Source organism: Protopterus annectens, chromosome 1.part2, assembly GCF_019279795.1.
Source record: "Protopterus annectens isolate FY-2018-M chromosome 1.part2, PAN1.0, whole genome shotgun sequence".
Lineage (NCBI taxonomy): Eukaryota > Metazoa > Chordata > Ceratodontiformes > Protopteridae > Protopterus > Protopterus annectens.
This window is the reverse complement of record NC_056727.1, coordinates 282,324,755-282,351,284: the sequence shown is the minus strand read 5'-3', so window position 1 is coordinate 282,351,284 and position 26,530 is coordinate 282,324,755. Positions and strand designations below refer to the sequence as shown.

The following is a 26,530-nucleotide window of genomic DNA, read 5'->3' as shown; positions in this document are numbered from 1 at the left end:
AGAAGACTCCAATGTAAGAAAAGGTACAAGCCACAACACTAATACTTCATGTGAAAAGACTTCAGAGTTGCTCCCAGAAGTCTCCTCTGTGAATGAGTACACAAATAAAGTCACTAGCATTTTATATACAAAGACCTCAAAGTTAATCCTAGTAGCCCCGACTGGGAATGAAGATACAGCAGATGCAAGCAAGGACAGTAACAATTTATGCAGTAAGACCTCACAGTTAATCTTGTTAGTTTCCACTGTGAATGAAGATACAGTTAAGGACACTAACAATTTATGTGAAAAGACTTCAGAGCTAAGCCTGAAGACTCCACTGTGAATGACACGACAAGTAAAGATACTGACAACTTATGTGAAAAGACCTCAAAGTTTGGCCCAGACAACTCCATTGTGAATGACTTGCAATTTATGTAAAAAGACCTCAGAGTTAATCCTGGTGGTCTCCACTGAGAATGACGATTCAGTTAATATTACTAACAATTTAGTGAAAAGACGGAGTTAATTCCAGTCTCTCCTGTGGATGAGAGCACAAGTCACTACATTGACAATTTATGTGAAAAGACCATGGAGTTAAGCCAAGAAGATTTCACAATGAATGAAGGTAAAAGTAAGAACACTAGCAATTTATGTGATAAGACTTTGGAGTTAAGCCCATAAGACTTCATAATGAATGAGGGCACAAGTAAGGACACTAATAATTCATGTGAAAAGACCTTCACTATGAAAGAGGGTACGACTTCAGTAGCCTTCTCTGAGAATCGGAGTATGTTCATGTATGGACACTTGACAATTTGTGGTCAATTTAGGGAGTCTGTCTCTTAAAAAGTTCATCCCCAATTTCTTTGTTACATTTTCAGTTTATATGGGTGTGATTCTGTGACATCAAACTATAAATCTTGCAATTTTTCACCCTAATTACAAGGGAGGATGAGGTGCACATTTTTTTTCCAAAATAGTAAACTACCCCACCTTCCCTGTCACTGGGGATGGTACTGACTCCTGGTGCCAATTTATAACCCCTGGCTTTGGCCAGTGAAAAACTCTGATCTGCTAATGGGTTCTCAGAAATAAACCTAAACATTTCCTAGGCTCTAAAAAATAGCTTGGCTTCCTGAAGGAGGGTGGCTGGGAAATCTGTTTCCAACAAAATGCTTTCAACTATATCTTCAAAGGCCTGAATTACTTGTGGGATTGTCTGTGGGTCTGGGTTCATCCATACCCAAAGACTCAGGGTACCTCTTTTAGGAATTCACAGCCTCCTCTCCTGCTTAATGACATTCAATGTGATATTTTCTAGTGGAGATGTGGACAACATAGTGTTTTACTTTGCCCATGTCACAACTTAGTGAAATGTAACTGGTGGAAGGAGGCCTTATATGTCAGAATCTCTCTTATGGAGAAGGGTCTCTCTTCCTCTTTGCTGAAGAAGTAACGCTAAAGGTGATAAATGATTTGTGCCTTTGTGGAAGGAGGAAGCAGGCCGCCACATATTTCTCTAAAAACTTTTTCTAATCAAAACATGCAAAGACCAGGGCAGGTAGTGATGAGGCAGACAGTAAGTGGTTCCCCAATGTTTTCACTAGAATATCACTGCATCTGCTGTTCTAGATTGTTAGCAACTTAAGACAGTGATAATCTTTTTTCCCTCAGTTGTGACAGGGGATAAAAAGATGCAACTAGGGAACATGTTTTTGGGAGTGTTAAGCTGGCAGAGTTTAAAAATTCCCAATTCTCTGTCAGAAATATTGGGGGGGGGTGCACAAACAGATGTAACTAAGGAAATTATTCTATTGCTGGGACACAGGATCTGTATCGGCTAGTCATAGTAAGACCTTATTACGTTCAATTCTATTGGCTTCCAAAAAGCACTTGCTAGAAAATAGAAATCAAAATCTAAACCGTGTATGCAGTACTGAATATTGTAAAAAGAGATACACAAACTGAAGTGTGCTCTTTAGAAAAAGGGAATGAGCACATTTCATAGAAATAAATGTAATTTTTGGGCACAGTACTTGCAGAATAATTTTCAAGAGGAGGAGGAGTGAGGTTTAAGGGAAGGCAGGAATACAGCAATTTGCGTACTGTAGGACTGAATAACAGCTGACATACAGAAATAAAACATGTACATAATATATAATATATGAGAATGAAAAAATGTTAATATGAGTTCTTTTCTTTTCTATTAATGCATCTGTGCCTATGTCTTAAGTGATAAATAAGTGTTTACAAAACTTAGGATACTCTTATTAAAAACCTATGCAGAAATACTCAACTATTCTAGACTGACACCCCTCAGAATGTCGGGGAACAAGTATCCAACAGCAGTAGAGTTATATAAATGAATGAGGCCAGGCTTTCCCCTTTGATGACAGGAATCCTGTCTGCCTTTTAAAATGCTAACAGGTCAGGATTCTGAAATATCAGGCAGAGATGTCAAGGTGGGTAAACATGCACTGCACTGCAGCCAATACCCTTAGACCTCAGCAGGACTGGTAGGTCAATATGCCATTTATTCCTTGCCTGTGGCATCCTTCACAAACAGCTTTCTAGGTTTCTCTATTTTTCTGCATTAATGCTTTTGTTTGGGGATATTTCTTTTCAGATTTGTTCCCGAAGGTTCTTTATGTGGGAATGACAGCCATCTAGAGGCCCATAGCAGAAGTTTACTGTGTTAATGACAACCCTATTAATCTCAACATACTGAAGTAACACATTTCATTGTTAGAGGTTTTGAAGTGCTTGCAATTAATTGACCTGATAAAAGGCAGTCACTGTGGTAATTTTTCAGGGAAATCTGTCGCCAACAGACACATTTTTGGCGATTTTTCCCCCAGTGATGAAATAGGCCATTGGAAAACAAAAAACAAATGCACATTTAAGCACACAAGCCAATACTAATACCAATAATAAGTAATATAAAATTGCAAGACAGCTTAATCAAGAATTAAAAAGAACATTTTTCCAAGTTGGGACACTTGGTGCTGTAAAAGTGTTGAAGTTGCCTGGAAGAACACAATTCTTTTTTACTAGTGAGCATTATGCTGATTACCCTTGGCATCAGTTCTACTCCACGAACATCCAAAACCACTAGAAATCTGGCTAGAATGTCAGACGTTCGCTGGCAGCTAACTCCACATATACTGAATTCTACTGTGGCAGTTTCATTGCACAGAGTGATAACAATCTGACTAAGGATCATGCAACAAGGTTCTATTAGCAGCCTGGGCAATGAAGGAGCTGGAGAAAGGAAAGAAAGAAGTGAAAAGGCAACACCTACTCACTTCTCCTTGGGGCAGGGGGGATGGATGCACATACCCAGGGTACACACACTCATGCATAATCCCTGGTGGGGACAGATCACAGACAGGTTCCTATTACAAGGCATCTAGAGCTCTTGTCGGTTAACACCACCTGTGGAAGTTTGTAACATACCATTCAGTGCCCACTGCATGCCCTCCCTTGAAAATCTCTACTCATGCACATACAGGAAATGTATGACCATTATAGAAAAGCCCAACAATGGCACCACTCGGTGCATGATCCACACCCCTAGAAGAATGTGGGGAAAGGCAAATGGAGTGTGTAGCTGAGGGACAGGTTTGAAGGTTACAATGAGGATAGGAGAAGAAACTGAAATTAAAAACAAACAAAAATATAAAAATATATACTGGACCAGTGATCCTTATAATGAATATCTTCCACGTCAGGGCTAACAACAAACAGAACTGCTACACTCTACACAAGAGCCACAATGCAGTAAAAACAGAGTAACAATTCAAACATACTACACAAAAACATGACTAAGAAGTGATTTTCATGTTTTTTTGTCTATTAATCTTTAGCACTGCTTATTTTGTGAAAATAAATCATACATTGATGTACTTATCACAACAACAACACTTACTGGTTAAACAACATGGATAGCATCATCTCGTTGGTCTCTTCTGGCAGATTGTTGAGGAATAAAATAGTGTTTGGTGGATTATCGTCAGACTCCTAAAATAAAATTAAAAGACTGAATCAAACCAACAAAAACATGAACATTTCTAATAAAATAAATTACATAATTTACTAAGATGACAATAAACCTGTGCTTAATGCTGATGCCAGCACAGACACTAAAATTAAGTGCATCTGTGTAGGGCGTACAACTGCATGGTTAACTATCTAGGGCAGTGCAGTCATTTGGCACAAGAGCTCCCATACTTAAAGAATAGCTGAAATGCTTCTACATAACACAAAAGCATTACATGTAGGAAAGGATGTTTAACAGGTAAAAGAAAATGAAACAATGACTGTGCTCTGAAAAGTATGTCTTGTTGTACAAAAAAACTCTGTCATTAACATCAGGACAGAAAGAACTACAGAATTTCATCTCCAGTCCTTTAAACTGCAGAATTCTCTAATCTCACAGTTCATTTTACTTTGATACTTCAAGGTTACAGATAACAGTGAGGAATTTTCATTTTCATAAAAAACACCAACTTAGTCATTCCTCAATTTCCTTCAAATCATAATCTGTAAAGCAGGTGAACTGTTTCATGTGCACATATGATTTCAATGGGGCACACAGCCTGCTAGCCATATAGAATGCCTACAGTCAATGTACAGAACCCCACACCGTACAGGACAAAACTCTTTGAATACAATGTTGTCAAACTCAAAGCACAGTCAGAGAGACCAATATGCATTAAGGGATAAGACTTCAAGAAATAGCCTTGGATCTTCTTAAAAGGTACAGGATCAAGAAAAACAGTGATACACTTCTCAATAGAAGCATTAAGGAGCTCTTTAATGCCCATGGTGACACCTACTAACCAGACTATAGGTACACCTTGTACTATTGTTCCTAAAAAGTGTTATAGGAGTAAAATGAAAAATATTCTGGTAAAATATTAGGACAATACATTTAAACATAACAGAACAAATTACACAAAAGCAACACGCACACAAAATCCAATTAAAAAGGTGGATTAAAACAATATATTCTTCAGGATTTGTCCCTGTTACACAGGAAGATGATACATCCAGAATTAAAGAGAAAAAAGTACTTCAATCTAGTAAGAATCACCAATATCCAAATCCTATTAGAAGCACCAGTAAAAACTACTGGCTAATTGTGGACTCAGCAGATTATGTACTTAAAGAATCCATTTTCAAAAAAACACTAGATTCTAAAGGGAATAAAAACCCTGCAGACACAGTAATCGTATTGCTTTTCACTCTATATGGAAACTAAACTAAGTGTTAAGTATAAAAGGGGACCCAGTACTGCATATACAGTGGACAATAAAAATGGAAAACAATACCTTGTCTGTACTTGACGGAGTGGTTTTAGATGTTTCCTAAAAAAAATTAAAAAAAATATGGTTACATATAGCACAACACAAGCACAATCAGTTATAACAGACATACATGACAACATAACAGGTGTTGCTTGATTATCAGTGCCAAATATGGCTATTCTGCAACCCTATTTAAACTGTTTCATCTAAGCATCTCCACTGGTTACATTCCTCAAATCTGGAAAACAGCTACTGCAATGCCATTACACAAAAGTGGCTCACCACAAACCGTGGTAACTATAGTCTCATAAAGCTATGGAGCATACTACCTTAGACTTCAATAATCTGAGCATTGAAAGTCTCTCAATTGCTGATCCTTATCAATTCAGTATTATCAAAGAAAGGTTCTGTCTCTTTAACCAAATTAATTTCTTTGAAAAAGTAACTAAAGCAGTGGACGGTGGTTGTGCAGTGCATACAGTATACCTAGATATGGCCAAGATCTTTTACACTATTCCCAAAGCAATCATTTTTGAGAGACTTGTAAATCTGAATATAAATCCTTATATTGTGCAATGGATAACTGGTTGCCTGATGAAACCTGTGTGATCAGATTAGCAGGTGCCACTTCTGAAAGCAAAACAATTACCAGTGGTGTACCACAAGACTCAGTTCTGGGCTCTCTCCTATTTGACATATATTTCTCAAAACTTCTGGCCTATGGTTAACTAAGTTTGCAGATGACTGTAAATTGTGTGTTGTTAATTTCAGCTTCAACTGACTCACAGTTGCTCCAACATGGCTTAGACCATGTTAACAACTAGTGCAATGGCAAAGGTTTCAAATGAAATCTAAAAAAATGTAGCACAGTTAATTTTGGTTAGCAAAACAATTTCACATACAGTATAGGAGATGCAACCCTATAATCAGACACTACTGTAAGGGGATCTGTCTACTCTTGTTGAGAGTTTCTTATCAGTAGACCCATTTATGTCTCCGCAACAGTTCAGAAAGCCTTTTATCTGGCCCATCTAATTTCCAAAGGCATCTCCACTAGATCCAAAGAAGTCTTAATTCCCTTTTACTCATATCTTACCAGACCCATTACTGAATACAATGCACCTTGTGGCATGTACTTATCTAAACATACCACACAACTTGAGAAATCTTAGAAATTCATGACTTAAAAAAAGATCACTGACCTCAAAGATCTTAATTATCAGGACAGACTGGCAACCTTGTCTCTCTAATCAGTCTCTTACAGACTCCTCTGTGGAGATCTATGTCTATTCTTTTGTTCCATGAAAGATCCAACCCTATTTGATTTCCTATTCCTTCACATAATTAATGGTTCATCAAACACTAGGAACTAAACCTTCATCAGCAGATAAATAAGAGACATGTTTGTGTGATAGAAGCATATCCTGATGTATCCCTCACCTCTAGAACAAACTTCTGCTACATGTTAAGCAGAGTAGCTCCCTTGCCACCATCAAGGTAAACCTAGATAAATGGATGGGCAGCATTAAAATCTCTCCCGGTCTATTTGTCTTGTCCTTAAGACTATTTGAATATTTTTTTTTGCTAGGCTTGAAATGGTCTACAGATTGACTGCCTACTACTCACCTATGAGCCTAAACTCTTAACACATTCAAGATAGAAGTTTACATTAGACAAAAAACAGTGAATGTAAACTTCCACTTTAATACTGTGTACATGAAACAAAAAGGAGGAAACTAGTTAAAATCCTTATGCGCAGCAAATGAACAATGTCAGCAGTGTCCAAATAAAGAGCTGTCAATATTATTACTCATAGTTACTGTAAAAAAAACAATCAAAATGGAAGTCACACCACTGGTATGAAAAAAATATTTAACAGTTGTTAAATGGGATCCAGGCCACAAGGCAAAGATATTTATTCAGCCATACATAAGATACAGGATCCTTTTTATCACATAAGCTTGGTTATATTTAACCAATAACATAGTGACTGCTGGCACTGTAGTGAAAAGACTGCTATGGTGGGATCTTCATTTTATTTCATTCTTCTTAATGATCCTTCTTCCTGGAGTATCCCCTGATCCAAGCACCCTCCAACTTAGTTTTATCTTTCCTTTCAATTGAGTAGGTGGGTCCCACTTAATCAGCTATCTGGTTTTCAGGGGGATGGGAGACCCCAACAAGTAATTTACACACAGTGGGAACATTTTGCCATGACACCAACTAAAGTGCCCTATTCACTTCCAGTTTGTCACACAATGAGTAGCCTGATTCCCATGGTAGAGTCTGGGGAAGGGCAATTGCTGAATACTAGTACGACTGGCGACATATACTCTACATATTCTGAATTGGATGCCCTTGATATGCATGCATTTATAGCAATTTTTTTAAAAAAATGATTGAAACTTGTTTATATTCCTGATGCTCCCCATGTAGCCCTGGGGAAATCACTGGGCAAATTGATTGACGTGTGACAAAGTGATACTTGGTTCATAAATGGTTCTATGTTGATCATAGTTTGTTGGAATGTGTGCGCATTTGTTTGTGTTTGTATCTACTTTAATAAGAGCTTCAAACACCAGTGGTTTCTGTCGCACCCATTTCTGGTCACACTACCACTGCTCATGGAGAGGACACTGCTGCTTTGGAACTTGCTGCTATCATCTTTGAGCCACAGCTGCTTTATCAGACTATAGCACAGACATCTTCATAAGATGCAGCTGTTTCTGTAGCTCCAATGTCAATACCACGGTACAAACAGAACAATTTGGTTAAGTTACACCTTTGTATTCTGACAAGTCACCTGACAGGTGCTTTATGAAGGAACGTGTTATTAAGTTGGTTTATAGTGCTGTGCAAGACACTAAAGACTTTCGCTCATTTTGGTGCTGAAACTTTCAATGGCACATCTTTTGAGACTGTGCTTCACTTGGGCAAGTTTCTGACTTTTTTTGATAAGCACTGTAGTACTGTTCACTGGACCAGGTTTTCTGTTATTGCTTAGCCTGTCCTTGGGTGTAAAAAAAAAAAAAAAGAAGTTATGTACTCACCATAATGTTCCATGTATGTAGTCCATCTTGCCGAACATTATTAAGTGTGGGAATGGGGTTCGGAGCCGATCCTCGGCTCCAACTCAGCCACTTAGAAAGCCTGAAAACTTCTGATTGGCTCGTGGCTAATAGGTATCCCATGGTGTAGGCGCACATTCCCCAGATCTTGTTTGCTACTAGTCTATCAGGATAAATCAGGAAAAAGGACAAAGGTCCGGAAGAATAAACTGTAATAAAGGCACCCTTGTGGTATAAACCACTGTAGAAAAGGAAAAACCGTGTCCAGATCCTCCAGGAAGGGGGCCGGTGGGCGGGTTCATAATAATGTTCGGCGAGATGGACTACATACACGGAATGTTATGGTGAGTACATGACTTCTTTATGTTATGTAGTCCTATCTCGCCTCCATTATTACGTGTGGGACAGCGTCTCTAGCATCTTGAATGGAAAATACTCCTGAGTACCGTGGAACCAAACGAGGCTCTACCCCTGAAAGTTAAATCCAATTTATAATGGGAAATGAAAGTATGAGGGGTAGCCCATGTTGCTGCTGCACATATATTATCAATAGGTGTCCTGGCTTGGAAAGCAGCAGAAGTAGAAAAGGACCTGGTAGAATGCGCTTTAACCTTAAAAGGTAACTCCTTTCCCTGAGAACTGTAAATAAAGTTAATACAACTAGAGATCCAGTAGTGTGACCTTGGAAACTGGCAAGCCCATTCTCGCCTCAGCAAAAGGAACGGACAGCTGTTCTGATTTTCTAAATCCTTTGGTCCTGTGGATATAGAAACTCAGTTGCCTACACACATCCAATTGGTGGAATGTATACTCTGCTTTATTGGAGTGATTAGGGAAGAACACTGGCAATTCAACTGTTTGGTTTAAGTGAAATTGAGAACAGACTTTAGGAATAAAGGAAGGATTGGTCCAGAGAGAAACCCTGTCTTTGTGAAAAATTAACTATAGAGGTTTAACTGATAGGGCCTGTAATTCAGAAACTCGCCTGGCTGAGGTTATTGCTACCAAAAAAAGAGTCTTCCAAGGCAGGAATTTCAACTGACAACTATGGGCTGGTTGAAAAGGTGGCAGAGTAAGTCTAGACAGGACTAGATTCAGATCCCAAGGAGGAATGGGGTCTTGCACAGGAGGTCTTAACATCATGGAACTCATAAGAAAGGATTTGCACAGATTGTGAGACATAAGACTGGAATCATTAATCCCCGGAAGAAAATTAGATATTGCTGCTAGCTGAACTTGGAGTGTAGCAGCTGCTGAACCCTGGTGAAAGAGTTCTGAAAGGAACTCTAGAACAATAGTAATGGGAGCTGTAAATGGATCGACTTCTCTGTTGTGCGCCCATATAGAAAATCAATTCCATTTACTGTGATACAATTTTCTAGTCAAAGGCTTGTGAGAAGAGGTAATAATATGAGTTACAGCTGGAGACAGATCATGAAGCCTGACTAGTGACAGAACTGGAGCAGCCATGCTGTCAGTTTGAGAGTGTGGAGATTGGGATGAAGAGAACCTGACGTGTGTCAGGAGGTCTGGCACTGGGTCCAGACTCCATGGATAGTCTAATTGGTGAGGCCCGATGAAAGGGAACCAAATCTGACGAGGCCAGTAAGGAGTGATGAGAATCATCTTGCTTCCCAACAACATTGCTTTCTGTATGACCTTGGGGATGAGTGGAAAAGGAGGAAAAGCATAAAGGAGTCCCAGGGGCCAATCGTGGACGCGTGCATCTCTTGGAGACTCTCCCGGAGGGGGGATGAGAGAGAAAAAGCTGCTGCATTTGGTGTTGATGGGGCTGAAAAAGAGGTCACAGCAGGGTTGCCCCCACTTATGGAAGATCATACTGGCTATTTTCTGGTTCAAGGACCATTCGTGAGGTAACAATATTGCCCTGCTTAGATTGTTGCTATCACATTGGAAGTCCCCGGGATGTGCGCTGCAATGAGAAAGCGTTGGGAAGAAATCGCCCAATTCCAAACTCACAGGGCCTCTCAATATAAGGGGTATGATCTGGCCCCCTTTTGTTTGTTTAGTTACCAGGCAGTGCTTGCAACGCTAGAAGTACCACCCTCATCTCTAGGACATTGATATGCAGATGGGTCTCCTGATCTTGCCATGTCGCTTGGACAGTCCCTGCCAAGATAATGCCCCCCCACCCTATCTGAAAGGCATCTGTGGTTACAGTGGCAACGGGTTGGTGCGGTACAAAGTGAGTCCCTGTGGTAAGATGACCTGGTTGAATCCACCAACGTAGGTCCTTTTTGCAAGAATCTGTAATCAGAATCTGATGATGTAGAGGCAACTGCTGAAAAGACTACTGGGATAACAGAAGCCATTGGAGTATTCCCATATGTAGTCTTGCTAAAGTTACCCAGGTTATGGTCGACACCATAGTTCCGAGAAGCTGCAACACCACCTTCGCTTTGAGGGGAAGTATCCTGTAAATTTGTTGCACAAGATTCCGTATTCTGTCTGTAGGTAGTCTGGCTGTCATAGCTACCGTGTCTATGTCTGCTCCTATAAAAGTTATACACCGAGTGGGCAAAGTAGAGGATTTTTCCCAGTTTATCGAGATCCCCAACTGGGAACAGATCTTGATTGTGGAATCTCTCAACTGAACTAGACGATGCCTGGTGGTGGCAGTCAGGAGCCAATCATCCAGGTATGGAAAGACTTGGATTCCCTGACGCCTCAAATGAGCTGTGACTACTGCCATGCACTTGGTGAACACCCGGGGGCTGTGGTGAGACCAAAGGGCAGCGCCTGAAACTAGTAATGATTGGCTCCCAGCCAGAAGCGTAGATAGCTCCTTGATGCTTTGTCCATCATTATGTGGTAGTAGGCATCCTGGAGATCTAGTGAGCACATCCAGTTCTCTCCCTAACAGAGGGAGTATGGATTGTAGAGTGACCATTCGGAACTTGGACTTCTTTACATACTTATTTAACCTGCTGAGGTCCAGGATGGGTCTCCAGTCTCCTGTTCTTTTTGGAAATAAAAAGAACCTGGAGTATGTTCCGAATCCTGTCTGGTCTGCTGGGACCTTTTGGATGACTCTTTTTAACAGCAGATTTTTTATCTCTATAGCCGCTTGATCCCTGTGATTGGGTGGTACATCTGGGATCCTTTTGGGAGGGAGTGGTGGAAGGGAAAAGGGTATAGAGTAATCTTTGGTGATAATGTCATGTACCCACTTGTCTCGAGTGGGATTTAGCCAGGCTTCTGGGTACAAGGACAGGCAACCCCCGACCGGCTCCAGAAACGCACAGTTGGGTTTGACATCAGGAACGCTGATAGGGACGGTCATGAAAGGAATCGCGACCTCCCTGATTTTGTGGGCCTCCCCTGCCTCTACGGCGACATCTACCACTGTTTCCTCCTCCCCTGTCTCTGAAGGAGGAATCACCCTGTGTGTCCTGGAAAGGTCTCTGTGATTTCTTGAACCCCATTTTGCCACTCTTCTGATCTTTAGGGTAAGGTCTAGAAGGAATGGTAAAATGGACTCCCATGGCAGAGAGAGTCTTTCCTTCCTGTTCACACCTGGTGAGGGTATCTTTTACCTTGGGTCCAAAAAGAGAGGATCCGTCCATGGGAGCATTGGTGAATGTAGACTTGAAAGGCTCAGCAAAGTTGCATAGACGCATCCAGGAATGTCTCCTTAAGGAGACTCCTGAAACCGCCGCCCTACTCGCACCATCAGCTGCATACGAAATCAGCCGCATGGAGGAGTTAACAATAGATGTGACAGTAGCTAACTATGCTGACACTGTAGATGGGACTGCTTCAGTAGAGGAACCCTGAAGAGTATTTCCTAACTCCTTTAGGAGATCTCTCTGAAGTCTCGTAAAATGTGATAGTTCAACAATCGCAGTGTAAAAGCCACTGAAGAGAAGATACGCTTCCAGTACCTATCCATTGTTCGGGATTCCTTATTAGGTGGATGGATAGATGAAGAAGTCTCTGCTAGCTCCTTCTTAGTGGCCACCACCGCCATCACCATGGCATCAACAGGTAAACCTTTGGATAAAAATTCTTTGTCTTTAGGGGTGGAAAGAAATTTATTCGGCCTCCTGGGGACCGGTTCCATGGCATCAGAAGTCTGCCATGCTTTCTGGCTCACAAGATCCAGTAATTCATCAAATGGAGGAGACACCCATAAAGCTGAGGGTTGTGACCCGAAAGCCTTCAGGTACACAGACTCCTCATCGGATGGGGTAACGGTGGGCTAGCCGCCTCTCTGCCTGAGGATCTCCAAAATGTCTGCAAAGGAGACATCTTCAGAGGACGACTTAGGGGACCCCTCCGACTCATCGAGGTCACTGTCAGATGTGACAGACTCATCAGGGGAGTCTACATGCTTCCTCTTACATGATCTCTTCCGAGGAGGCTTATCAGCGGGGTCTTCTGGGGAGGTCTCAGAAGATCGGGGGCCACCCAAGTAAGGGTCCTGAGGCTGTGGGTCTCTACCATCCCGGGGGAGAGAAGATGCTGAGACCGTAGTCGGTGCTTGAGAGAGTACAGCATCGGTACTCTTACGTGGTACGGATGAACTACCCAACATGCTCTTCATCCTCACGAAGACCGATTCCTCCAGCTCTGAAAGACGGCCCGGCTCTGAAGAGAGCATAGGTGCTGATGGCTCCAAAGGAATTGACTCCGAGAACGATGTAGGGTCCAAGCTCACTCGGGCCGCACACCAAGTGGAAGACTCGGCACCGTAGAGGTTCGGTTCCAAGTGTTCCCCTTGGGGCTGACCGAAGACATTCAGACCCTAGACACTTCGGATAGCGCCGATAGTGTCGGAGCGGAGCTCGGCTCAGAGACAACCACACGGGGTGCTGGAGCCAAGGACACCACTATAGTTGGTACCGACATTGGCTGCAAAGGCCCAATCTGGGATGGAGGAGGAAAAAGAGCAGGATCAGTAGCAGGAGTCGGCTCCGAGACCGAAAGGGTCAGAGCCGATAAAAAGTTCGGCAAGCCCGACGGACTTAAAGGGTCTGAGCACCACTCTCTATGTCTTCTTTAGATAAGCTTCTGAAGGATCTGGAGAACAGTGTTGGTGACCTTACTCTCTGCAATATAGGCAATTTTAGAGTAGGGGAGACCAGTGGAATGTCTGTAGACTGACTCTGAAGAGGACTGCTAGTAATCGGCACCGAAGCACTTGGTGCCGATACTACAAGATCCGTGTCCAGAATCTCAATCGGCTCCGAAGACAGTGGAGCTGAAGAGACAGAGGCCAACTCGGATTTTGGTAACTTCTGTGGAGGTTCAGAGACAGAAGTTGAGATTGGAGAAGGCCTTTAGATGTCTGGCCCTTATCCTTTCTAGAAGACTGCGACCTAGCAGAAGAGGAAGAACTGGCTAGGTCTTTCTCGAAGGAAGGTTTTAACATGCCTTTTAGGATCAGCTTATTTTTCCATTCCTGGAGCACTCTAGGGCTACAGGAATGACAAAAGAGACAAGTTTCTTGAAGATGTATGGCCCCTAAACAGTACACACAGACGCTATTGTCCATCAGTGATGGACATTTTTTGTGAACATTTAGTACACTTTTTAAACCCTGACTGTTTATGCTCTTTATGTTCTTTGGACATAATGGCAGTAGAGAAAAACCAACACACTCACACAAGAGAGGAACTAGATCCTCTAACTTAAACAGATCTAGCTCTAACACTCACAACAAAAAATAAAAGTGGTTTTAATAGGTTCTATAACTTAAACGACCCTAGTGCAAAAAGGAAAAAAAGGGAACTAACTAGCACCTCTAAGTTAAACAGTCTAGCCTAAAAGCACACACTCACGGGAACTACACAGAAAAGTCCAACAAGCCCAATAATTTTTTTTTTCCCAACAGTAGTAAGTCAAATCCGGTTAAAGACACAATCAGTATCACAATAAAACTGTCAGCAATTAGAATAACACTTCACACGAAGCAAAAAAACTCTTAATAAGTAGTAATAATAAAGAACTAAATCACTTAGCCATGGCCAACCAAAAGCAGCTTCTGACTGAAGATGTGGCAAACGAGATCTGGGGAATGTACGCATGCACCATGGGATACCCATTAGCCACGAGCCAATCAGAAGTTTTCAGGCTTTCTAAGCGGCGAGTCGGAGCCGAGGATCAGCTCCGAACCCCATTCTCACACGTAATAATGGAGGCGAGATAGGACTACATAACATGTTTCCATTACAATTAGGAATCAAATGTTTACAATGAATGACACTGCTTCTGTGTTATGCACTTAATGTGATATTGTTGTGCATATCTGAATATGCACTGATTTTGTATGCATCTGGAAGGGGTGTTGGAAGGTACTTGTTGATAGAAAAAGTACAGTTGTGTACAGTTACCATAAATGTAGATCTTCGAGTGTATTTACTGTTGCAGTCATTACATTTGGGTAATCTGCTATCAGGTTGCTCTCAGTCGGCCTGATTAACAAAGTCTTGGGTCCTGCGTCGGTTGCTGTCCCTTCTTCCATGACCTCAGGTCGTCAGGGGTATAAACATGCAGCCGACGCCATTACATCAGTTTTTCTTGCCCCAGATGTCAGGTGCCCCCCAAATGGGGAGCCAAATATTTAAGTAATTAAAAACACAAAAATATACCTCCAAACAAAAGCAAATACACAAAAAATGCTTTTAAGCATAGTAAATGAAAGTAGAGGTATAGTAAGTGAAAAAAATGGGGTTGGAGGGAGGGTAACCAAGACTGCAACAGTGACTACACTCCAACATCTACATTTATGGTAAGTGTACAAAACTGTATTATATTTTTCGTGTTTCACTGTTGCAGTCATTACATTTGGGTAGATTCCCAAAGCTGTGGTTGGAAGGATGGATTTATACAGCATTAGGACCAGCTATACGGGAATGCAGGACAGCAGTGACAAAGCCAGCTCCGGATTTAGAGAGGAAAGGCAAATGATGTTTGGTGAACATATGAACTGAGCTCCAGGTAGCAGCTTCTAGAATGTCTCTGGAAGGAACACCTCTGAGAAAGGCTGTAGAAGTAGATGCAGCCCTGGTGGAATGAGATCTGATCCCCCTGGGGAACAGTTTTACCATGGTGCATATAGAAGAAATTAATACAATGGCTTACCCATTTGGAAATAGTCTGCTTAGAAATAGCCTTTCCCTCTGCCCCTGCAGCAAATGCCACTGGTAGTTCAGATTTTCTTAGAGATTTTGTCCTGTTTAAGTAAAATCTAAGTTGTCTGTGTACATCCAATGAATGCAGAATACGTTCCCCCCTGTTTTGTGGATTGGTAAAGAAAGTTGGCAAATGAATGGTCTGATTAAGAGCCACACTGGATACCACCTTAGGCATGAAAGATGGATTGGTCCTGAGAGACACCCTGTCTGCAGGGAAAATAATGAAAGGCTCCACTGCCATAAGAGCCTGTAATTTGGAAATCCTTCTAGCTGAAGTGACTGCTAAAAGGAAAGCTGTTTTCCAGGAGAGAAATTTTAAATTTGCAGTAGCAGCTGGCTCGAAAGGAGGAAGAGTGAGTTTTTCCAATATAAAATTGAGGTCCCAGGCAGGGGTAGGAGCTCTCCTGGGTGGTATTAAGTTTTTGGCCCCTCTGAGATACTGCTTTAGCAGAGGATGAGAGAAGAGGGGAGGTTCTGTGTTGTAATGAGCTGAAATGGCTGAGGCATGAATTTTTATGGAGGAAAAGGACAGGCCCTTGTGAAGCATTGCAGTTAAGTATTGTAAAATCGGAGGAATAGTGGGCACTGCTGTGCTTATCCCTTCTGATTGATTCCAGGCACAGAATTGTTTCCATTTGTCAGCATAAGATTTTCTAGTACTAAGCCTTCTTGCCTCCAAAATGACATCCATCACAGGTTTGCTGAGAGATGCCCAGGGTGAATTTAGGTGATTAGCCACGCTGCAAGATTCAAAGTTTGGAGCTGAGTGTGCAGAATTTGGTTGTTCTGCTGAGACAGTAAGTAAGGTGTCTGAGGCAGGTGCCATGGAGGAAGGTGTGACACATTGCGCAGGAGTGGGTACCAGTGTTGGCGAGGTCAGTCTGGAGCAATCAAAACAATTTTTGGTTTGTCCTGTTTGACTTTTAGTAGAACTTTGGAGAGCAGAGGCAGAGGGGGAAAAGCATAGACTGATAGGTTTTTCCAGCTGAATGGTACAGCATCAATTTCCCAGGCTTTTTTGTGATAAGTTCTTGTGCAGAATTTGTCCAACTGATAGTTCTGGGGTGAAGCAAAAAGATCTATGTCTGGACTCCCCCATTTGTGTGTCAACATGTTGAAAATACGCAATTCCAGTTTCCATTCATGTGGGTCCATGACATTTCTGCTTAGTTCGTCTGCCAGAGTATTCAGTTTTCCTGGCAGGAATTGAGCTTGTAGTTGTATTTGATAGGTAAAGGCCATGTTCCACAATGCCATGGCTAGTCTGCAAAGGGGGTAGGAGTGTGTATCCCCCCTGCTTGTTTATGCACCACATAACCGTGGTGTTGTCTTTATCATCAATTGTCCTGGAAGAAGGTAGTCCTTGAAGGCTGCCAGTGCATTCTGTACAGCTAGCATCTCTTTTTGATTGATATGAAGGTGCATTTGATTTGGGTTCCATTTGCCCTGAATGCACTTCCCTGCTAGATGAGCCCCCCAAGCACAGTCTGAAGCGTCTGTACTTAGGGTTTGGGCAGCAGGAAGTGGAGTGAAAAAGAAGTTATGTACTCACCATAACGTTCCATGTGAGTTGTTTATCTCGCCTTTGTCACAGCCTGGAAACAATGATTCCTATCATACCTTGTCTGCAACCAGAGTTCTTATGGTGGGCAGAGGCCTGCCACTGCCAATGTGAAATTGTTAAATCTTGCCGTTTATTCTCACTGATGGGGTTCAGAGCCAATCCTCGGCTCCAACACGGCCTATAGCAAAGCTCAAGGTTTGCCAGTAGCTCGAGACTAAGCCCCTTATCTCATGATGCACTGTTGGAATTACCTCAGATTTTGTTTGCTCCGTGTATATATACCCCTGTTAAGGGGAGCACTCCCCAAGAAGGAAGAAGAAATATTGAACAACCAGGATGATACTAGCCTCTAGGTTTAACTGTCAGCCAGGAGGGGGGTGGAGGGAGGGACGTGAGAATAAAGGCGAGATAAATAACTCACATGGAATGTTATGGTGTGTACATAACTTCTTTATGTGAAGTTGTTAAACCTCGCCATTTATTCTCACTGATGGATAGTGTCACTAGCACCAGCAATCCTGGGTGGCTCACAGGAGTACATTTTTCAGGAACGTGGAACCAAAAGAAGACCTGCCCCTGGAAGCCTTATCTACTGTGTAATGAGTGATAAAGGTATGAGGCTTAGACCAAGTGGCTGCAGCACAGATGTTGTCAAGGGGGCAATTAAGCTTGAAAAGCAGAAGACGTAGAAATGGCTCTGGTTGAATGAGCCTTTGCTTTGTGTGGTAAAGGTATGTTAGCATTTGCATGGACAAATGAGATACAATCCAATACCCATTTTGAAAGGGTTGTCTTAGCCACTGGTCTACCTTTTCTGGCCTCCGAAAAGGATACGAAGAGTTGATCTGATTTTCTAACATCCTTAGTTCTATCAAAATAAAATCTGAACTGTCTATGTATGTCAAATTTGTGCAGCATGTACTCCAATTTGTTGGAATGGTTGGGAAAAAAAGACTGGCAATTCAATGACCTGATTGATGCTGGACTAACAAACTTTAGGCAAAAAGGAGGGGGTTGTTTTGAGAGATACTCTATCAGCATGGAAAATCATGTAAGGAGGTCGGATAGATAATGCTTGAAGTTCTGACACTCTGCGGGCAGAAGTAATGGCCACTAGAAAAATAGTTTTCCAGGATAAAATTTGTGATCACAAGATGATGCTGGTTCGAAGGGGGGAAGAATTATTTGAGACAGCATAAAATTCAAATTCCAGGGAGAATAAGGGATTTTGACAGAAGGTCTCATGTCAAAAACACCTTTAAGAAAAACCTTAGATAACTTATGGGCCATAACATTTAACCCATCGAATCCAAGGTGGAAATCTGATATGGCGGCTAACTGAACCCGAACTGTGGCAGCTGCTGCTCCTTCCTTAAAAATCATTGGTAACTTCTGGTAAGACCATTGGGCAAATAGGAGCCATTGAAGAATTCGCATATGCATCCTTACGAGTGGAATGGCTAGAATTTCTGCTGCCATCAAACCTAGTACCTTCATGTCCTCTGCGGCTATAGCTTTGTTCTTTGATAACCAATGAGTTGAAGTGTTGGCGAAGAAGTAAGACTCTTTCGATTGGAAGGCGTAGAGTGGTGGTTGAGGTATCTAACTCTGCTCCTATAAAGACGGTATGCTGCGATGGCAACAAGGCAGACTTTTCAAAGTTGACTGTAATACCTAAGTGGTGGCAGAGTGTCAGAGTAGATTGTGTTGCCTGAATCAATTGAGGCCTGGTGGTAGCGGTGAGGAGCCAATTGTCTAGATATGGAATTACCTGGAATCCTAGACACCTCAGGTGAGCCGTGACCACTGCCATGCATTTGGTGAACATTCTGGGGGCTGTAGTGATACCAAAGGGCAGGGCTCAAAACTGGAAGTGATTGGCTCCCAGCCGGAAACGCAGGTGACCTCTGGAGCGTCTGTCCATCTTTATGTGGTAGTAAGCATCCTTGAGATCAATGGAGCACATCCAATCGCTTTTCCCTAGAAAGGGAAAAATGGCCTGAAGCGTGACCATTCAGAACTTCTCTTTTTTTACAAATTGGTTGAGTCTGCTGAGGTCCAAGATAGGTCTCCAGTCCCCCGTTCTCTTTGGAACCAAAAAGAATCTTGAGTAAGTTCCAAATCCAACTTGGTCTGCTGGGACTGGCTGGATGACTCTTTTTTTCTAGCAACCTGCGGACCTCTATGGCTGCTTGTTCCCTGAGACTGGGTGGAACCATCTGGGATTCTGTTTACAGGAGTGGGAGGGGAAGAGAACGGTGTGAAATACCCTCTGGAAATTATACTTTGTACCCCCAGGTATCGGAAGTTATGTTTAGCCAGGCTTCTGGGTACAAAGATAAGCGACCCCCGACTGCCTCCAAAGCCGGACAAGCTAGGTCTCCTTTCAGGAGCGCTGGTAGGGCTGACCAGAGAAAAGGCCTCTGTCACCCTGCTGTTGCAGACCCCCCCCCTGCCGCGCGGGTGGTGTCTTCCATTATAACCCCCTCCCTCTGCCTCTAGATGGGGTTTCTCCACGTGTGTCCTGAAAGGCTCCCTGTGCTTTTTGGAACCACATTTTTCCGCCCTTAGGACCCTTGGGAGAGGGCCAAGTAAAGGTAGAAAAATGGACTCCAACCGCAGATAGAGTCTTGCCTTCCTGCTCACAACTGGTTAGTTTCCTTCACTTTGAGCCCAAACAGGGATGAGCCATCAAATGTGGTGTTGATAAAGGAAGACTTGAACGGCTCAGCAAAGGAATAGCGATGCATCCAGGCTTGTCTATGCAGAGCAATGCCTGAACTAGTGGCTCTACTCGAACCATCAGCTGCATAAGATATGAGGCACATGGATGAGTTCACAATCGAGTTTAGGGTAGCGAGTTGTGTGCTAACTTTGTCGGCAACCCCTGCAGCTACTGTACCCTGGAAAGCATCTCCTAGCTCTTTCAGGAGATCTCTTTATAGTCTTGTAAAATGGGTTAAATAGTTCAGTGATTGAAGGGAGAAAGTCACTGAACAAAACATGTGCTTCCCATATCTATCCATGATCCTAGAATCTCTGTTAGGAGGATGGACAGATGAGGACGTCCCAGACGTTTCCTATTTGGTGGCTGCAGCCACCACCATGGCATCAACAGGCACTCCCTTAATCAAAAAGGCTTTGTCCACTGGATCACAGATGAACTTATTTGGCTTCCGAGGGACAGGTTCCATGGCCTCCAAAAACTCCCACGCCTTATGAGAGATCAGCTCCATGAGCTCATCGTAAGGCGGAGACACCCAAGAAGTGGAAGGTTGAGACCCAAAAGCCTTCAAGAGCAATGACTCGTCTTCAGTAGGGCTTTTGGACTGCCAACCTCCCCTCTGATTAAGAATCTCTAATATCTCATCAAAGGAGATATCCTCAGAGGGGGATCGAGGGGACCCTTCTGACTCATCCAAGTCAGTGTCAGATGTCAAAAACTCCTGTGGGGAGTCCAAGTGCCTCCTCTTGCACAGTTTCTTCCTGGGTACCTCCTCAGTGGGGGGAACTGGGGAGGTTTCAGAAAAGCAGGGGGCGCCCTGTGGGGCTACTTGAGACTCAGGGTCTCTACGCTTGGGTGGACCGGTAGAAGCAGGAGCGGACACAGACGCTTGAGGGGAGGAGGAAGCCAGACCTGATGCTGATGATGTCTTTGGAGACAGGACACTCCTCATAGCACTGAACGCAACATGGCTTCGACGAGAAGGGTAGACTGCTCCGAAGGGACAGTCTGATCCTCCCGCACTGAGGCCATGGGCTCCGAGCCCAAGTTAGGAGCTGAGCTCATCCGAGCCAAAGCCCCAAGAGGAAGAGTCAGCACCGACAAATCTGTACGACTATCCTCCCTGGACCCGACAAGACAGTGTCAGCTCCTAGAGTCCCCAGTTGGCACCGAGGATGCCCGAGTAGATGGAACCAATAACACCGGTGCAGGTCTCGGCTCCAGAGGTTCAGGTCTCGGCTCCAGAGGTTCAACAACTATCAGGTCGGGCTCCTTCGGCTAAGAAAGTCCAGTACGGCTTGGAGTAGTAGTCAAGTCTGGGTTAACGGTCTTCGGCTCCGAAGGCGTCAGGGACGACAACAATTTAGCAAGGCCTGGTGCCCGTAGAAACTTCTGCAATAGCCAGTCTATATCCATATCTGAGAGGCTGACAGAAGACTTCGAGGAGTGCACTGAAGGTGCTGATTGGAGCAGAGGAGATGAGGGAATCTCAGAGACCGGCTCCAAAACTGTGAGCTGGCTCAGAAGAGAAGGGACACTCGGATCCGAGGACAGTGGAACCGATGACCCTACACACTCTATTTTATTAGACTTTTTGGATGCTTTCAAGTCGCCTGAGGATTTGGAAGATTTTGAGGATCTACTAGCACAATCCTGGTCACCCAGCGCTTCGGAGAAAGGGTGCTGAAGTAAACCCATCTACTAATTTTCTCCTTCTCTCCAAAATTACCCTGGAGGAGAAAGGGTGACATATACTGTAAGAGTCTTGGAGGTGTTTATCCCCCAGACAATAAACACATTGAACATGCCCATCAGTGACATTTTTTTGTCCACAATCCGGACATTTCTTGAAGCCAGATTTTGGCTGAGGATTCTCTTTCTCATCAGACATTTCTATATCAGATTAAACAATTTTAAAGAATTAAACAACACAGTAAGAATTATCTACCAAAGTACACCTAAGGTTAAATACAAGGCCAACTCTTAGGCCCAACACTATAGAAAACAGAAGCCAACACAGGGCACTAATCTAAAACTAAGTCTAAGTCTAAAACTCTATAGATTAAATATATATATATATGTATATATATATATATATATATATATATATATATATATATATATATATGTATACACACACACACACACACACACACACAAAAAAAAAGTTTTTAAACTTGCAAATAGAAGAATCTATCAAAAATAATGGTCCGAGCTATCTGGAACATCGAGATCTGTGCCACGGCAAACTAGATCTGAGGTAATTCCAGCAGTGCATCATGGAATAAGGGGCTTGGTCTTGAGCTACTGGCAAACTTTGAGCTTTACTATAGGCCGTGTTGGAGCAGAGGATCAGCTCCGAACCCCATCAGTGAGAATAAACGGCGAGATTTAACAACTTCACATTGGCAGTCTCTTGTTTTGGTGGCAGGCCTCTGCCCACAATAGGAACTCTGGTTGCAGACAAGGTATGATAGGAATCATTGTTTCCAGGCTGTGACAATGTTGACTCCATAAACTTATTAAGTACCACTGAAGTTTCTTCATATGCAGTCTTGCATGTGGAATTAGAAGAATGCAGGAAGCCATAAACCCCAAGGCTTGCAGAATTTGTCTTGCAGATAGCATGGTTTTTGTGGCCACCTGTTTGAAGTAAGTTACCAAATGAATTTGCTTTTCTGGCATTAGGTAAGCCATCTGGGCAGTTGTATTCAAACTTGCACCCAGAAATGTAATTTTTGAGAGGGCACCAGTTGTGATTTCTTTCGTTTATGGTATACCCTAGACAAGTTAGAATCCTTTTTACAAACGCCAGATGTTTTAGAAGAATGCCCTTGTTTTCTGCCTGAATTAGACAATTGTCCAGGTATGGATATATTTTAATATTTCTTTGCCTGCAAAATGCAATTACTGGAGCCAGGCACTTTGTGAAGACCCTGGGCACAGTAGATAAGCCAAAGGGCAATGCAGAAAACTGGTAAAGCAAGTAGCCTGCTTTGAAGCGGAGGTATCTTCTGCAAGAGTTCCTGATTGGGATATGCAGGTAAGCCTCTTAAGTCTAGAGTTACCAACCACAGAGAAAAAAAAAGACTTCAAAGCACCACCACGACAGCGATACAGTTCTTCAGCTTCTGATATCCCAAATAAACAATCCAGTGAAACAAAATATTTATTAACCAAACGAACATTCAAAACAAATGGAGTACACAATAAAATAACAACAGATGAGCACTTTCGGCTATTCAGCCTTCTTCAGATCATAAAACTTATTCTGATTTAACATTTAAAAAGGAAAACTTGGCCAATCATTTCTTCCTTTCTCACATGCTAATTAACTGATGTCCAATGGCTGTGGCTAAAATAGCAGTTACCTATAGGTAGGAGAACAAGATGAAGAACCAATCGAAATATCAGAAAATGCTCCGTTGATAAAATTCATAGCCAATGAGGCAGCAGAATGATAAAAACATCATTGGTTCACAAGAGCTATTGAGTAGGATAACTAACCAATAGCACTATCTCCTCACAATACGTATAACCAGTCAAATAATGATGCTGTATACCTATCAATGTGAACACAACACTTCAATAGCCTTCGTGAACCAATGTCTTTCTGGATCACAATACTATGGCCGTTAGCATTTGTAGAATCGCTGCTTCAGCGATTATGTGATTTATACATTGTCCGTTTGATATACACTTTTTACCTTTGTAAATTAGAAAAGAGTTATGGTCATGAATATTTATAGAATTGTTATTCCTGTGATACCTGCATATTTTAACTAAAGGAATTTGTATGTGGTGTTCAAGGAGCGATTGTGTCACACAATCGATTAGATCGTCCTTGGGGAGTTGGCGCCATAGGTTTGCCTCTTTGTATGATAACTGCCATGAATTCCTGTGATAACTGCGTATTTTAACCAAAGGAATACACATTTTAACTAAAGGAATTTGGATGTGGTGTTTAAGGAGCGATTATGTCACACAATCGATTGGATCGTCCTTGGGGAGTTGGCGTCATAGGTCCGCCACGATGTATGATAACTGCCATGAATTTTGTTAGTACTAGGTTGGGGAGAATAGTTTTGCAATCGGCGTACGTTTTATTTGAAGTGGTGTGTTCACATTGATAGGTATACAGCATCATTATTTGACTGGTTATACATTTTGTGAGTAGATAGTGCTATTGGTTAGTTATCCTACTCCATAGCTCTTGTGAACCAATGATGTTTTTATCATTCTGCTGCCTCATTGTCTATGAATGTTATTAACGGAGCATTTTCTGATATTTTGATTGGTTCTTCATCTTGTTTTCCTACCTATAGGTAGCTGGTATTTTAGCTACAACCACTGGACATCAGTTAATTAGCATGTGAGAAACGAAGAAATGATTGGCCAAGTTTTCCTTTTTAAATGTTGAATCAGAATAAGTTTTATGATCTGAAGAAGGCTGAATAGCTGAAAGCGCTCATCTGTTATTTTATTGTGTACTCCATTTGTTTTGAACGTTCGTTTGGTTAATAAATATTTTGTTTCACTGGATTGTTTATTTGGGATATCAGAAGCTGAAGAAAGTACAGTTTTGTACCTACCATAAATGTAGATGTTCGAAGATCCACATTGCTGCAGTCCTTACATATGGGTAGTCCGCTGTCCTCGGTCGGCCCGAATACCAAAGTATTAGGCTGACGTCGGTCAAGGCGCTTAAAACTGACATCAGGACGTCAGGGTACAAAAGCGCATGACCGACGTCATTTCCTCAGTCTTTTCTTGCCCCAGATGTCAGAAGGCCCTAACAAGACAGGCCAAAGCCAAAACCAGCAAAACCCAACCAACCACCTGCACTAACCATATTTACAATATGTACAACACAAACCACACCACCACCTTCAACAACAGAGGGAAGGAGGGAGGGACTGCAGCAATGTGGATCTTGAACATCTACATTTATGGTAGGTACAAAACTGTACTATGTTCTTCATCTCACATTGCTGCAGTCCTTACATATGGGTAGAATCCCAAAGCAGAGGTAAGGGAGGATGGCAAAACTATAAAGCATTAGGAGCTGCCAACATGCCTTGTAAAATTGCAGTTGCAAATCCAGCCCTAGATTTAGAGTAAAGTGGAAGGTGGTAATGCTTAGAGAAAGTATGCACTGAACTCCAAGTAGCTGCTTCCAAAATATCTTTAGTAGCCACCCCTTAAAAGCTGTAGAAGTGGCAGTAGCCCTAGTGGAATGAGGCCTAATCCCAGCTGGAATCTCCTTACCATGATGGGAATAACAGAAAGCAATACAAAACCAATCCACTTAGAAATAGTTTGTTTTGAAACAGGTTTGCCCTGAGAACCCAAAGCAAAAGAAACAAACAACTGCTGAGACTGCCTGAACCCTTTAGTTCTGCTCAAATAATATCGCAACTGTCTGTGAATATCCAAAGTGTGCAAAATCTTTTCCCCTTTATTTTGGGGTTTGCATAAAAGTAGGCAAATGAATAGTTTGGTTTAAAGCCACACTAGAAACCACTTTAGGCATAAAAGAAGGGTTAGTACGCAAAGACACCCTATCCTTGTGGAAAATTAAGAAAGGCTCAACTGCCATAAGGGCCTGTAATTCAGAAACCCTTCTCGCAGAGGTAATGGCCAACAAAAGCAGTCTTCCAAGATAAATATTTCAACTCTGCCGATGCTGCAGGCTCAAAAGGTTGTAGAGTGAGTTTCTCCAACACAAAATTGAGATCCCAAGCAGGAGTAGGAGCTCGGGGTCTTATATTCTTTGCCCTCTAAGGAATTGCTTAAACAAAGGCTGAGAAAATAATGGTGGGTCACAGTCATAGTGAGCAGAGATTGCTGCAGCATGAACCTTTATAGAGGAGAAGGACAAACCTTTGTCCAATAACTCAGTAAGGTATTGAAGCGCCACACTTAAATTAGGTTTAGAAACATCAAAGTCCTTTGCTGTACTCCAAAATAAAAATCTCCTCCATTTATCTGCGTAAACTTTCCTTGTACTAGGCCTTCTGGCCTCCAAAATAACATTCAAAACTTGTTGTGGAAGCTGAGACCCTCCAGGGTTTAAACCAGAATATGCCAGGCTGTCAGATGTAGAGAATGAAGTTTGACATTGAGTAAATGACCGTTCTCCTGAGACAGCAGGTGAGGAATCAAGGCAAAGGCCATGGAGGCTCCTGTACCAGACTTCTCAGTAATGGGTACCAGTGCTGTCGAGGCCAATCTGGAGCTATTAAAATCATGTTTGGCTTGTCCTGTCTGACCTTCAGCAGTACCTTTGGGAGGAGAGGCAGAGGTGGAAAGGCATACACGTGAAGATTGCTCCAATTGAATGAGAGAGCATCCACTTTCCAAGCTGAGGGATGAAACCTTTTGTGCAAAACTTTGGCAGCTGGTAATTTAGTGGAGAAGCGAACAGATCTATGTCTGGAGTTCCCCATAACACTGTCAACCTCTGGAATACATGAGGATCCAATTTCCACGTGGGGATCCATAATTTGTCTGCTCAACACATCTGCTAAGGAGTTCTGTGCTCCTGGCAGAAACCTTGCCTGAAGATTTAGCTGTAAACTGAGAGCAGTCTCCCACAAAATCATTGCTTGTCTGCATAGAGGATAAGAATGCGTTCCCCCTTGCTTGTTGATGTACCACATGACAGTTGTGTTGTCTGTTTGAATCAACACCTGCCCTGGGAGAAGTAAATCCTTGAAAGC

General features: G+C 42.5%; 1 protein-coding gene across 1 annotated transcript in view; it reads right to left on the bottom strand.

The window, feature by feature from the left end:
- The window catches only part of SNRPB2 (small nuclear ribonucleoprotein polypeptide B2), a 536,801-nt gene that overhangs the window by 81,734 nt on the left and 428,537 nt on the right, over window positions 1-26,530 (bottom strand). The window contains exons 5-6 of the mRNA XM_044056063.1: window positions 5,316-5,351; window positions 3,911-4,002 (exon numbers count right to left, since the gene is read on the bottom strand). Of these exons, the coding sequence (XP_043911998.1) occupies window positions 3,911-4,002; window positions 5,316-5,351 (128 nt within the window). The remainder of the gene's footprint in view (window positions 1-3,910; window positions 4,003-5,315; window positions 5,352-26,530) is intronic.